At 41.7% G+C, this 14,586-nt stretch overlaps 1 protein-coding gene across 3 annotated transcripts in view; it reads right to left on the bottom strand.

The window, feature by feature from the left end:
* cdc42bpb (CDC42 binding protein kinase beta (DMPK-like)) overlaps window positions 1–14,586 on the bottom strand; it is a 58,232-nt gene that overhangs the window by 25,044 nt on the left and 18,602 nt on the right. For all 3 annotated transcript variants that reach the window (XM_072682702.1, XM_072682701.1, XM_072682703.1), the window contains exons 2-6: window positions 11,476–11,567; window positions 3,835–3,918; window positions 3,055–3,150; window positions 2,765–2,913; window positions 560–653 (exon numbers count right to left, since the gene is read on the bottom strand). In XM_072682702.1, coding sequence (XP_072538803.1) covers window positions 560–653; window positions 2,765–2,913; window positions 3,055–3,150; window positions 3,835–3,918; window positions 11,476–11,567 — 515 coding nt within the window. The remainder of the gene's footprint in view (window positions 1–559; window positions 654–2,764; window positions 2,914–3,054; window positions 3,151–3,834; window positions 3,919–11,475; window positions 11,568–14,586) is intronic.

Below are 14,586 nucleotides of genomic sequence, written 5' to 3' on the forward strand. Positions count from 1 at the left end.
ATGAATAGCTGACCTTGCCTGAAAGCCTACAAAGCCGCCAATCGCTGCAGCTGGAGTGGTAAAGTACAAGAGGAAGTAAACTTTGAAACTGATCCAATCAGAGCTGATACAATCAAGTAACTTCAGGACAACACAAAAGCAATGGCTTTTGCTCAATTTCTAATCATGAGGAGATAAATCTGATAGAAGACAAAGAAAATAAATCTGTCACAGTGATGAAAAACAATGAACGGAAATAAAAAAAAAGCTAAAACAAACAAAAAAAAGAGCTAAAACTCATTTTGAAGTACACCTTGTAGCTGTAGGCGCAACAGAGTGAACGGTCAAGCTATGAAACGAACTGTGACTGCTGACAGGAGCTGGGGACCTCCCTCCACTGACCCAGGGTCAAGAGCCAGTTCTATCACTGTCAGGGACGTAGTGACAGGTCTGGGGTGCCCTTTCACCACACACATATAGATCAACTGCTGTATAGCTGCTGAAAGGCCTGTGCGTTCTGCCTTTAAAATAATAATAAAAAAAAGACAGGATCGTTGACACTGGGGCGTGTCTCACTTACTGTGCCATCCTGCATCATCTTCAAGCAAGAGCCAAAGTCAGCCAGGCGGATATGGCCGTTCATGTCGAGCAGCACGTTGTCAGGTTTTATGTCCCTGTAAGAGAAAAAAAGAGAGAGAGAAACTCATACACATTCCAGCACAGAAAAAGCTGATGTGATCAAATGGAGTGATCACTGGTCTTTAAAGCACAATCACGCGATTACCCTCCACTCGCCCCTACAACTCTGCAGGGTGACTTTTTTCCATGCCTGCCCGTGCCCTGCTCGCAGCAGTGAACAGCCTGGCATTGTTTGCTCGTCTCCATCTTTCACTTTTTTCTCTGCTGGACTAGGGCCACACACAGCGTGCCCTCTATTCTACAGTGTTGGTACCATGCTGGGCACAGCAGGCGTGGTGTAAACATGGTGTCAAAATTCAACACATACTCACAGACGCATACAAAACAAGATCTACATCTAACTAAACAAACATATACACATCGATTGTACTTTACAAACGGTACAACAGACCCTGGATTGGTTTTATGTCATGTCTGGCACTCTCTAAGAGATCTGAAAAGGACATCACTGACTCTAGGAGCGATGCTGATGTTAGTTTGGGTGCTCATTTCTTTACTGCACATCACAGTTTTCCTTTACACGCATCTTAGCTCCTCACTCTAAGCATGAAAAGAAGAGTGTGTGTGTGTGTGTATATGTGTGTGTGTATATATATATATATATATATATATATATATATATATATATATATATATATATATATATATATATATCTGGTAGGCCACAGATCTTCCCAGCTATGTTGCTGCGTCAGGACCTCCCACCCATTCTGGCACCCAGTCGCTAAACTTAGTGGTGAAGCTGGGTGGAAGGGATGACAGGGCAGACACTCCTCCAGTCATGGTTTAACTCGCAAGGTTTAGCTTTGTGAACTGTGATTTATGTTTCCAGGGGCTTAAAAGAAACGACATTTTTAACGGTGGTGGCCGTCAATCAGTCTCCAGGTCACGGGCTGAAGGATGGATGAGCGAGGAATCCAAGCGGCACCAATAAAAAATATGGCATCCCACTTTGTCAGCGAAAAGCTGCCAGACGCTGCCAGGGCCCCTCAGAATAGGAAGGAAAAGGGGCTCAGCTGGGCCGGACAGCAGCCCAGTACAGGTCATTCCCACTTACTAGCACTGGCAGGAAAAGACCTTTAAGCCTCTCCAAACCAGGCCCATCTGCAGTCATGTCACTACTCAGTGGAGGGGGTGTTAAGTAGTGATGAGCTTTCGGGATAATTCTATGATCAAGTACAGGAACAAAAAAACAAACAAATAAATAAAATTACTGATTTGTTTTTGGCACCATTGTTTTTGTCACTGTAAACTCTGTGTTCATATAAAGGCTAAATTGACTATTAGCTGCACTTGCCTACTTAGATAAAACCAAGTCCCATGACTGAGCTATCTACAGTTGCCTATGCAAGCACCTGGCTTTTAGCATTGATTACTATTAAACTATGGTCAGATCATTATCAAACAGTCAAACTAATAACCCATTTGCACCGTTCAGGTCTCATTTTTAATCTGAGGTCTTGTGAACATTGTTTGTATCAAAGCATCATTTACACTAACCAATCCGTTTTGAGAAGAACAGATTTGTCAGTAAGCAGACCTACTTTTTCTAGCCTGCAAGGTGGGTGTTGATTCATTGTGCTCGATAAAATACATGGACAGTACTGTTTTAGTTTTAGTCTACAACTGACAAACACAAATCAAACTAATCAGATCACATAAAAAATAAAATATCTAACCTATACCAAAGTTTCCAGAAAATGGACAGTAGTCCTCTAGATTTCTGTATAATTCTATAGACTAGAAAAACACAATTTTACTTAGTTTTAGATGGTTCAAGGAACCATCAGTGATCTTGTATTCTGCTCATTTCACACCATATCCAACCATAACACAGACATGCCCTGGGTATAAGACACATGCGGGAGCATACATTTATTTCTGTGTACACACACAGGGGCAGAGGGAAAACCCTGATGTACTGAGGTCTTTGGAACAAGCAAACCAGTTTTACAAGCAACTGATCTACCTTTTCACACTCCTATGTTTACTGCATTTTCTTTGCACACAGACACACACACACAGAGACACACACACAGAGACACACACACAGAGACACACACACAGAGACACACACACACACTACCTGTGCACGTAGTGTTGCTGGTGGATTGAGTGAATGGCAAGGACCATCTCTGCCACATAGAACTTGGCCATGTCCTCAGGCAAACGGTCCTCAAATTTGCTGAGTAGTGTTAGCAGATCCCCGCCCACATAGTAGTCCATCACCAGGTACTAAACAGCACAATGCAGCACTCTGAGGTTAGTCCAAGACTCAAAAGGTCATGTGATTACAATGATGGAACTACAGCAATGTTTTAATCATTAAATGGACATTTCAATCAATGAAAGTGAAGCAGAGATAAAGATGCTCACCAGGTAGTTATCATCCTGAAAGGCATAATGTAGGGTGGTGATCCACTGGCAGTCTCCATTCACCAACACGTCTCGCTCTTCTCTAAAGCAGGCAGTCTAAAAGAAGACAGAACTGTTATGTTACTATGCTTCCTTATATGCAATAATCAAGTGTATGAGTGGTCCTGCCTAAATCTTGCTCTTTTATACTTTCTAAACAAGCTTTCAGAACCCTTTAACCACACAGAAACTCTCAATAGGAACATATTACTGACATAAGGGTAGAACTATGAAGGCTAACACCATATTTTAATGTTGTGTACTGCAAGAGTCCTGAAAAACACTTCAGGACAAAAAAAAAATCAAAAGGCGATCTCACTGTTTAATTCTAATTAGACATGTGGTCTTACTGGCTCAGAATTCGTTCTGGCATTTCACTGCAGTCCTCTGCTTTACACCTTCCTCTGATGGTCTAATAGCTTCTAGTGAGGAATATTTTGACTGGGACATGCAGAAGGCCCGGTGCTGCTCAGCATGGGATTACTGACCAGCCGCACTGACAAAAGCTCTCCTGACACAGCTCTGGGAGGCCTGAGGCCACTGTCAGAGCTCATTGTGCTGAAACTGGGTCAAGATGGAGTGGAAAAGAAAATGGGCCCCATCTCAATCACAGACTTCACTGTAAAGGTTTGGTCTCAATCACTGAGCCCAGATAAAATCTCCTGTACTAGTTTAATGACTCCGTGAAACTACTGGTCTAAGGGCTGCGTCAAAGAGGGGGAACAGCAGAAAGATCTTTACCTCTGCCCGCTTCAGCATCTCCCACTTGTTTAGAATTTTCATGGCGTAAACTCGCTCGGTGTTCTTCATCTTCACCACGGCAACCTGAAGAAAGCGTAAAAAAAAGAGGCAATTAAAATGCAGACCAATTACGAGACCAGAGAGAATCCAGGATGTTTTCTCTTCATTTATTTATCATATTTACACTTGCCCTACTTGGGTTAAGGTCCCCTGGGAAAACCACTACTTTCAAAATGGATGTTTTTAATCTGGGATGATTCTGAACAGCGGGTGTCTGAAACAATAATGATCCTCATAGCGCTTTAAATTAAATATATCTAATAACCATCCTACAAGTCCTACACCATACATTATGCATAATTTAACACCTAAAATCAACACCTAAAATCATGATTATGGTCACTGACATCAAGACAGGAAATTCTCATCCCATTCCTTAAATCAGATCCTGACCAATACTGATCAGCTGATAACAGCAGACACTGATGAAAGGCAAGAGGTAATTAACAGAAAACAAAGTTATAATTCTGGGTGGCTCCACATCAAGTGCGAAAATTAGAGGATTTGCGTTTAAAAAAATGTTTTTCCCTCAAAGTAATTGAAACATCCATCCATTTTTTTAGATTAGAAGAACATTACCTTGCTCAGTAAGTAGTGCACACACCCATCCATTTTAGGAAACTTGCTTTTAGACCCAGTGTTGACTCGTAATCCCACAGGATGAAGCTAGATTTTTTTCCCTCCTTCTCAAAAGTGAACGGTTTTAGGGCTGTGCACAATTTGGTGGTCTACCTGGTCTTACGTGGTTTAGGGCTCCCTTTTCCCAGTAGCTTTTAAATATATACATTTTAAATTTCACTTATTGTCATTCTAGTTTGCCCATCCTGATGCAGGCAGATTATCTTATATAGGATCCCTCAAAATTCCTCCTAAAATCTTTTGAAAAATAATAACTTAAACTAAATAAATAAAGGTTCTTTAACTCTTGCAAGTGGCGTATGATATTTACAAGACTTTGAATGTCTGTTTAATAAGGTTTGTTTATTGCTTTGTTGATTGTTACCATTAGCAAAACTTAGTATAAAACACTCTCAATACTCATAATATTCAGCCTGTAAAAATCAGTAGCCTTGGGGGAAAAAAATAAATAAATAATAATAATAATAATAATAATAATAATAATAATACTAACAAAATATCAGTTGTGGACTAATATAAACACTACAGTGTATTTTGTGTGTGTGAAACATAGTGACTATAATCTTGTATAGAGCCAGTACAAGAAAGGAAGGGACAGGGACAGGGAGGGGAGCAGAGATGTTTGCATGGGGTGGAGAGGGAGACACCCTGCATGAGCGAGAGCATGTCAGGGCGGGAGGGATGGGCATTAGGAACGTCTGCTATGAGTGACAGTGTGGCGATAATGACGCTTCAAAAACAACATAATAAACAGCTGCTGGTTGCTAAGGATATGGATTACCAACAAACAGAAAAGCTAAGTGCAGAAAAGCTTTGGACTACCCACAAGCTGGGGTCACTGCTGAAAAGCTAAAGACTTCAGGACGTTTTGGGAAATGATGTAAAAAGGCGGCATCTTCCGATTTCATATACTAGCCTGGGAGACTTCCATCATGGTGCAAAATCTACTCACAAGCTGGTTCTGAGTGCTGTTTCTTTCTACTTTGTCTTGCAGCTTCGGAGCAAATCACATGACATGTTTACCCACAGTACGCACCAGAGAAGACCCACCTCTCCCACACCTGGTCAGAACACTATGCGCTGCCTCAGCAAAGAACACTGAGGGCAAACTGTGTCTTGTGAGCTTAAGATAAACATTCGAAAGGGATCCATGACAAACGCACAGACCAAACAGGTTGGAACACAGAAAAGGAGAAGTCAGGGGGAAAGTATGTGGAAGGTACACACTGAAAACGCAGTCTAAAACAGAGGTTCCATCAAAGACAAACTCCTTATCAAGCAGACTCCTAACCACACCAGATAACTGACCTCATTACAAAAACAAACCAAACCCAATGTGCTCAGAATCCCCTCAATTCCTCCTCCCAGAGTGTCTCTCGTCCTCTTTCCATCTCTCCTTTTTTAGACACAGATTTCGACACAGGCAGTCGGCCTGACCTGATTGGAAAGGCGGGGAGGTACATGCAGGGAAGGCGGGTGGCCAGAGTCCTGTCATGCTGCTGCAGGATTGGACAAGTCACTGGCGCACTCCTACGCAAGGCAGTGATCATGTATGCAGTCACTGCCTGAGGGATCAAAGACTGCTGTTGACTCCAGAGCTGTCATTTAGACAAGTGAGGAGAATTCAGCAACTCTGCAGGAATTGTTTGCACCCCACCAAAAGAAACCTTCGATATATCTCTGCAGTGAAATTAAAGGTCACACATTTTGTATGCATTGATCTAGCGGACAGCTTCATCTTTAGGGTTGTGTCCTACTGTGGACTTTGACCACATCATTGAGGGGATAAGTGATTTACTGCACAAACCTGATTAGGAAAAGAATCAATTTTAGTCAGTAACCAAGTGATAATTCTCCATTTGAGAAAGTGCAAGTTAATTAATAACAATAATAATAATATTAATAATAACAGTAATGAAATCAAGGTAAAAATTTAAGTAAGTAAGTACACTGTTTGCGGTTTTCTTTATTTTTTAAGTTAAATAAGGTAGACTATAGTAATATTGGATTGGATCCATTCGACACGATTGCGTTACGCAATTTCAGCTGATTTGTCAGGAGCATTCTTTCCTTCTGCAAATCTACCATTTTGCAACATCCCAAAGATATCCTACTAGATTCAGTGACTTTTGCTTGTTGACATGGAACATCACCATGCTCTAAGCACCCATTAGAAGACAGTAAATTGTGGCCATGAAGGGATGAACAAGGGATGAATTCAAAGTGTGACAAGACAAAACATTCCCCACATCATTACACCACCTCCACCAGCCTGGACTGTTCACACAAGACAGGTTGGGCCCATAGGGTTGGCACTAGATTTGGATCCCATCTATGAGGTACAGTTCTGGTGAGTCTGTGCTCACTGCAGCCTCAGCTTTCTGTTCTAGGCTGAGAAAAGTAGAACCCGACATGGTTCTTCATGGTTCTTCTGCTTTTGTAGCTGGACATGTTGTGCGTTCTGAGATGCTTTTCTGTTCACCACAATTGTACAGAGTGGTTCTCAGAGCCGTTCAGTCAGCTTGAACCTGGCCTTTCTCTGTTGACTTCTCTCAAAGCGTTTTCTCTTACTCTGATGGTTGATGTGAACATTCCCTAAAGCTGCTAGACAGTTCGGCATTATTGTATGCACTGCAGGCAAATAAATTACAGACTAGATAATTGCATGACTGTGTAAGCGGACAGGTCTTCCTAATAAAGCACTCAGTAAGCTTTATAAAAATATTTCAATAATTTAATAATTAATATCAATTTAATTTCAGACAAAAACACAAAACATTCATAAGGGCTGCAATGTTTGAACCAGACATCCTGTACACACAGTAACATTGCAAATGAAGACTATCCAGGATGATGTTTGGCAAATCCCAGGAATCACAACATGTCTGCTTATTTTTCTTTTAAACTTCAAGCCACCACATAGTAAACAGGACATCTGGCTTGTTTTTAAAATACAAGTACTTTCTCAATTATGTACGGTCAACAAACTGAAGGAAAGGGCTGCTTCTCGCTTTCACTTTCTACCTAGACTTGACCCCCCCACCCTTCCTCCTCTCTCCCTACTCTACCGAAGAGAGTTATTCAGAACATGTTTTAAAGGACGTACATTTTGGCAGCCACTGAAGTGCATGGCTCAGTCTGGGGAACCTGGTGCACAATAAAAGCCAGTCTTGCACTAGGCGTTCAGAGGGGATACAGCCATCAATCATAAACAGGAAATGCAGTGACTTATCTGGAAATACATCCTGTAACGCTTGGGCTAGAGGAAATGGCTGGGAGTGGGAATTCATGAAGCCTTGCCTTGCCTTGCATTCTCCTTCTCAGACGCACAGCCGTGAATCATACCATAAACACTTTATTTTATGCACTTTTAACATCCCAGCTGTTGGTAGGGGGGACCAGTCATATGGACAAATAGCCTCAAATTTTCAGCCCTCTAAATAAATATTTAGAACAAAAAATATTTTAATAAAATTGCATAAAACCCCCAGAGATCACTGCACTACTAGAGGCATGGTTTCATCAGCAAGGCCACAGCCCTTGAGCTACCTACCGTGAGTCAGACTTCAGATCTACTTTCTGCAGATCTACAGTTTGTGTGGAAAAACTGTTTTTGTGCAGCAAAAGGCAGTGCAACTCTAACTTCAAGGCTGTATTTAAGGTCAAACAAACAAAAAAAATAAAAACGAAGGATGTGGGAAATAATACTGAGGACATTTAACATGTATTCAGTAGGGATGCAACGGTACTTCTGTTTCCTTTCCGATACCGATACACATTTTCAAGTATATGCGATACAGAGTACCGATACAAACTCTGACTTAAATGCTCAATAGAAGGCTATACCTTATATAAATATATCTTGACACTCTATGAGAAACTCTTGACACCAGCTATGAAAGAATGAAAATCGCCACAATGCAGTAAGCAAGTATGGAAGCATAATCTTGCTAAGCTCGACCAAACAGCCTTTATTTATATTCATATATATATATAATTTTATTAAACCTTTTTTTTTTTTTTTTTTTTACATTTCATTACAAGTACATGTCTCTATGTAAAAAGATACTAAATGTCAGTGTGTGGCCTTAAAACAAGCTGCTTAAACTCTGTTTAATGGTAATAACTATAACTGGCTGTTTAAATGTTTGGTTTCATAAAGTATGCAAACCAAAATTTTCTATGTTAAACAAAAAAAAAAAAAAAAAAAAAAAAAAAAGTATGTCCGTAAGCTTCAAGGTATCGGTGCTCTCTATTGCCGATACCAATACTGTGTGTAAGTGCCAATATCGGCGCAGATACCGATACACTATCGGTATTGGTGCAACACTAGTATTCAGTAAACCGTTTAAGCCAGACTTCATAAACGATTTGAAGACTGAAATTTTGAACGAGCATCAAGCAAAGAACCGGAAGCTTTGGACTTCTGAAACTGTGGACACTTGAAAGGCTGTGTGCAAATAGCCAAGTTAACACTGGTTTAGCTCGCTTACATTACAAAATGAGGCAAATTAGTTTTTAAGACTGTGATTCTCTCTTACTGACACTCTCTCGTCCATCAAGCCTAATGTGTAAAAATGTTTTTTGGAGTGTTTTAATGTAAAATATCTGTGCTTCACTTTATATTGTACTTAATGAAACGTATACTGAAACCTTTGACTTTTATGACAGAAGTCTATACATGAGAAATCAAGCAGTTAAAAAAAACTATCATATAAACCAAGGTAAATGTATCTTTAAAATATTATGACCTCAGCTCTGGTTAAGGTCATAACCACCGGCAATCTTTCAGCCCACCTCTTAACCAATGGAGACCACACGGGCGGATGATTTCTGTGTCTGAAGGGGATGCTAAGGAAGTTTTACAGAACGTGTGCGTCGCGGTACATTATCTGTGGAGGGAAACCCTATTTTTGTAACAGTCTCTCCTCTGAGACAGACTTCATTTCCTGAGCCTTTCCTGGAAGCTGCACCGTCCTGCCCCGTTTCCTTTGCCACTATTGGCGCTCCTGCCTGCATTGTAAGGCGGGAAAGTGGTTACCGGATCACAGTATTCTAAAATCAACAAGTTCACGCTTAACAAACGCTTCAGCGCTGTGACACAGCGCAAACACAGTGGTTGTATTGCGTACCTTGTACAGTTATACCTGTAACAGGAGATTTCACCCCAAAAAAGTTCACACTGCAGCACATATTCATCACAACTGTGGCCGAATTGCTTTAAATTGATCAGTTAATGAGTTTAATTCATTTACTGCTGTTCACATAATAATAAATACATGAGGCCTAGCAATACCCAGTCCAAACTATCAATGCACATTTATTTGTTTTAGGTCTAAAAAGAGAAAGCTGGTCAAGTAATAGACTGGTTTTCTAACAGCCTTACAAAGCACAACAGATATTCAGAGAGTTATGCTGGTAAGTAAGCACATCATTACATGTATTTTGCACCTCACGCAATATCGTCCACTGAGTTTGTAATTGTCATTTTTGCTATTAAAGGAAAGGTTACAGACATGCTCTATTTAAGCAGAGAAACAGATCATTAGACCTATAAATCATTTCAGTAAAACGAACACCTTATTTTTTTTGGACAATGTAAATATGCAGTTGTTCTTTATATTGCGTCAGAACTGCACCAATAGAAATACCCCTAAAGGACTTTTCATTGAAAGTGCAGAATTTGGTTTTCCTATTCCTGTAAAGTTGGTATTTGAGATTGTGTGACAGCAACAATATGTAGAACAATGCCAATTTTCAACAGCTGAATAAGGTTGAACTAAATCAATCAATGTAATTTAAAGGATTCAGGGTCAGTACTTACACACTCACTAGAACCCAAATTGTGTATTTTAATAACTTCTCAAATGGTAGTGCATACTGCACTTTATGTCCATACTCCGCAGTCATGGTTTAGTGGTCATGTGTTTGTAGTCAAATAAATGAACTGCGACCACCTCATACCAATCTTCACTTAAGATTCGACACATCCTCAAATGGTTACATGAGGGACCATTTAAGAACTGCTTTCTGTTTCAGCACATAAACAAAGTGAAAGCACAGCCCAGTCTGATCAGCCCAGCGAAACGCTTGCTCAACATACTTGCCTGTGTGAAAGAATTTCAGAGCAAATTCCATGAAAAAAATGTTTTTCTACAAAGTCAAGCACTAGAGAACTTTTTCAAAGTACAAGATGAAATAGAGAGGCAGATGAAACAGCAAAGGCAAATCTGAATTACCCTGAAATATCTACTACCCTACCAGTTTTGAGCAGGTTCGGTGAAAAGGTGACACAAGAGACAGAACAGATTCCCTGACAAAATGAGAAAGACTGATCTACCCACATAGCCCTCCAGAGAGAGAGAGAGAGAGAGAGAGAGAGAGAGAGAGAGAGAGAGAGAGAGAGAGAGAGAGAGAGAGAGAGAGAGAGCTTTGTGTATGGATTGAACAGGCCAGGGCCAGTAGTGAAGGGACTTGAGCAGCACATTCCACAGTTAAACAAATGATCCATCTCAAACGCCCAGATCTGTCCCGGCCCAAAAACAGCACAGTAAGGCCAGGCTCGGCCACAGGGGAACTGGCAAGAGGACGAAAGAGAAAGAAGGGAAAGGAGGTAGAAAGGAAGGAACGAGCTTGTGGCTGTAGATAAGGGGGTTTTGCGGGAGAGTTACAACCGTTTGCTGTTTGGCTGATAACTATGGTTTGAGTTGGATATGGAGGCGCTGTTTAATGAATATGATACAGCAGAATTTTGCCATGGGTCATGAAAACAAAACTCAGGGAGACCACAACAAACCACACTGCACAGCAAATTGCACTGTGACGAGAGAGAGAGAAAGAGAAATACGATTTTCCTGCATTTTTAAACTTCGAGGGGAGAAGCCTGACTGGAGAAACATGTGGGCAGCTGGACAGTCTTTAGATTAGTTTGCTTCTTCTTACCTCTCCAAAGGCACCCCTGCCAATCACTTTGAGCATCTCGAAGTCATCCCTGTGGAGTCGCATCTCCTTTACTGTGGTGGTGAAAGGCTTCACTGTGGAGGAAGGGAGAAAGAAAGAGAGAGACTTGATTATCATGGTCAGTAAATCAGTAAACAACTGCATCCTCTACTGCTTTAAGTTTATTTTTCTAACAGCAACAGTAATCATTTGGAAAGCTCCACACAACCAGTTTGTCCACTTGTCAGCTGACACATAAAAATACCACAGTGTGCTGTGTACCATTTCACAACCCCATATTGTTCCTAGTGCTGAATAAACACTTATTTTAAGCAGCCTAAACAACCTTCCACATCAATATTCTACACGACACCAGGCCGCACATGCAGCAAAAGAAGAGAGGGTGTAAAATCTAACATCAGCAAGAATGTTTTGAGTATGAGGGAGGGGAGCTGAAAACTATACAACCTAAAGACCCAAACAATCTGGCCTGCATCCCATCTCAACAAAAGCTCCTCCTCCTCCTCTTTTACGAGGCACTGCAGGGGGCCTGGCAGGCACCCAAGACGTGGCTAAGCCGGCCTGCAGCCCTCGCCATATGAGGACATGTGCACTGTCTCGTGCACAAAAGACGTTTATCACTCCTAAGGCCACTAACTTTAAACACAGGCTCGGCCAGCCTTGACCCCTCCGAAAGGGATGGGCCTTGAGAGCAGTGCGGAAACAGCATCTGCTTTCCACAAGGCAACTCCTCACAGGAGCCTAGCGCTTAGCACCAGGTTTACAGTCAATGATCTACAGCGCCGGCAAGGGCTTGCACGTGACATTCGCTTAACAGCTCCAGCTCCAGTGACTGCACCCTGACTGAAAACACCACTAGCATTTCTAGAATCTCTCCAAGAATACAATGCATTCATCAAATAGCAGCTTAAAATGATGGTCAAATCTAAAAAGCCGAAATGGGCCAAAAAAAATTTATCAATATTATTATTATTATTATTATTATTAACCCTCAACCAGTAACTACTTTGTCCTCCGGCTTTGAGTCATTATTTGCTAAACCTTTATAATATTGTTGAAAATCAGCAGAGCGTTCTCATGCTAGCTATGCTAATGTTAACAAGTTTCTCTCTCTTCTGATCAAGGGCTGTAGGGAACATTGCCATTCCCATCCGTTCTACAGTGAAGCCAAAGGAAGCCAAAATTGTCCGCCATGTCTGCGCAGTAGAGACCAGAGGTGGAGCCAGACACCTACTCATTTGGTAGACCCGCCCGCTTCTCCCAGACGGAGAGCTCCTGAGACCGCCTTCATTGAGCTTACAGCGCAGAAGCAAAGCAGATTTTCCCCTGGATACCCAGTTTGACAAATGTAAAGGAAATATGCAAACAGCTACGTTAATATTTACAGGCCGTATGAAAGTGTGTACCGCCCAATCCTAACAGGAAAGCAGCGTCATCGTGATCGGACTACTACTGGAACGCTCAAACCACATTCGAGGGAGGTTAGAGACGTCTCTCAACCTCATTGTCCGAATACAGTTAGGCAAGCGGACATGCATTTATGTACAACACCAGCAATCCATACTGCTACGGTCTTATTTATAATCGACCACAGCTGGCAGTATTTCGGATGGTGCTCTCTTGCAGTTTAAATTGCCCTTCGTGTTTTCTGGTGAAGCCATTACAGTAACATGCAAACCACCTATTGTTCTACTGCTTTACGGAAATGCCCGTAACTCTGCAAAACACTTCCATGGTGAAATGTAAATGTGTTGTTTTTTTTTCCCTTTTTGGAAGATCAATGGTCACAGAAATTAAGCTGTCTGACCTCATACATGAAGGAATGACCGGTATTGTGCAGCGGTGAAAGCGGTCAATTCTTTGCCACCAGTCTCAATTTCCTTGTTGTGTCCAAAAAGGACAGCCCTGGGGTTGATCACTGCAGAAATTACAGCAGCTGCAAAACAGAGCCTTCTCCTCCGCTCTGCGGACAATTCATGTTTACCACAGTCAGTTACAGGTGTTGGAAAATGGCAATTATGTACATACTGGTGTGCTTCTATGCAGATGAAGCCCTCATCTGATCACGCCGAGTATGTCTTTTAGTGAGGTGTGGTAAAGAATGGAATTGTAAGGTCTAAACAGCCTCCTAGACGACTATCTGTAATAGACAGGATTACTGCAATCACTGCAATTCTTTTTATACTGATCCCGACATGATGACCAACACTCCACACAGCACTCATGTGCTCACAATGATGAAGCAAGAAGGTGCAGGTTTAGGAGAGATAAAACATAAGCTTGAAGAGTTGCACATTGAATGGACAATGACCACCCACTACGCTCAAGGAGATATGACCGCAAGCGGATGCATGCAAGTTACAGCAGCCTCTTTTCACCTGCTGATCATAATCACTGGGCTGCTGTCCTGCATGCAACACATCCAACAAAGCTAAACGAGACAAAGGCACTGAGGGCCACATACTTTCCTGATGCACTCCTTGAGGACAAAGGCCATCTTTTTATATTAAGTACTGGGAGGGGGGGGGTCATATGTGTAATCTGATAATCCTCTCAGTCTCAATAATGCAGCATTTCTGTTATTCACACATGCCCTGACCTCTCAATTACAATACACTCTCATCACCCACTATCTCAATGATTAAGTCCACTGCTGAAATTAGAACACCAGCTGCACAGGCTGAATACTGTCTGAATATTCATACACATAATTCACACAGGACGGCTGACAGGTCAAGAGCAAGGTGGCGGCAGAAGTCAGAAACTGATAGTTGACTAAGAAAGGCTCAACACTGAAGCCACGTGAACAACTCCTGAGCCTGTGCCACTCACAATAGTCCAAGGTTCTCCCTGGCTCAGTGCGGCTCTGGTGCCTAGTGCTCCAACAGCTGCTTCAGCCTCTCTAAAACAGGTCCATTCACACCAAAGCCAAACTGGCTTGTGCAAAGAAAAGCAGAGCCATGAAGCTGTTCCATTGCTTTGCAGGCAAAACCTGTAACAGCACTTCATGCATATCATTCTGAAAGTTAAACTGGAATACTAAATGCTAAATACATAATTCCTTAAGAGAACAGGTCTCTTAGTATGATGCTA

The sequence above is a fragment of the Salminus brasiliensis genome, chromosome 1 (genome assembly GCF_030463535.1).
Source record: "Salminus brasiliensis chromosome 1, fSalBra1.hap2, whole genome shotgun sequence".
Taxonomy (NCBI): domain Eukaryota; kingdom Metazoa; phylum Chordata; class Actinopteri; order Characiformes; family Bryconidae; genus Salminus; species Salminus brasiliensis.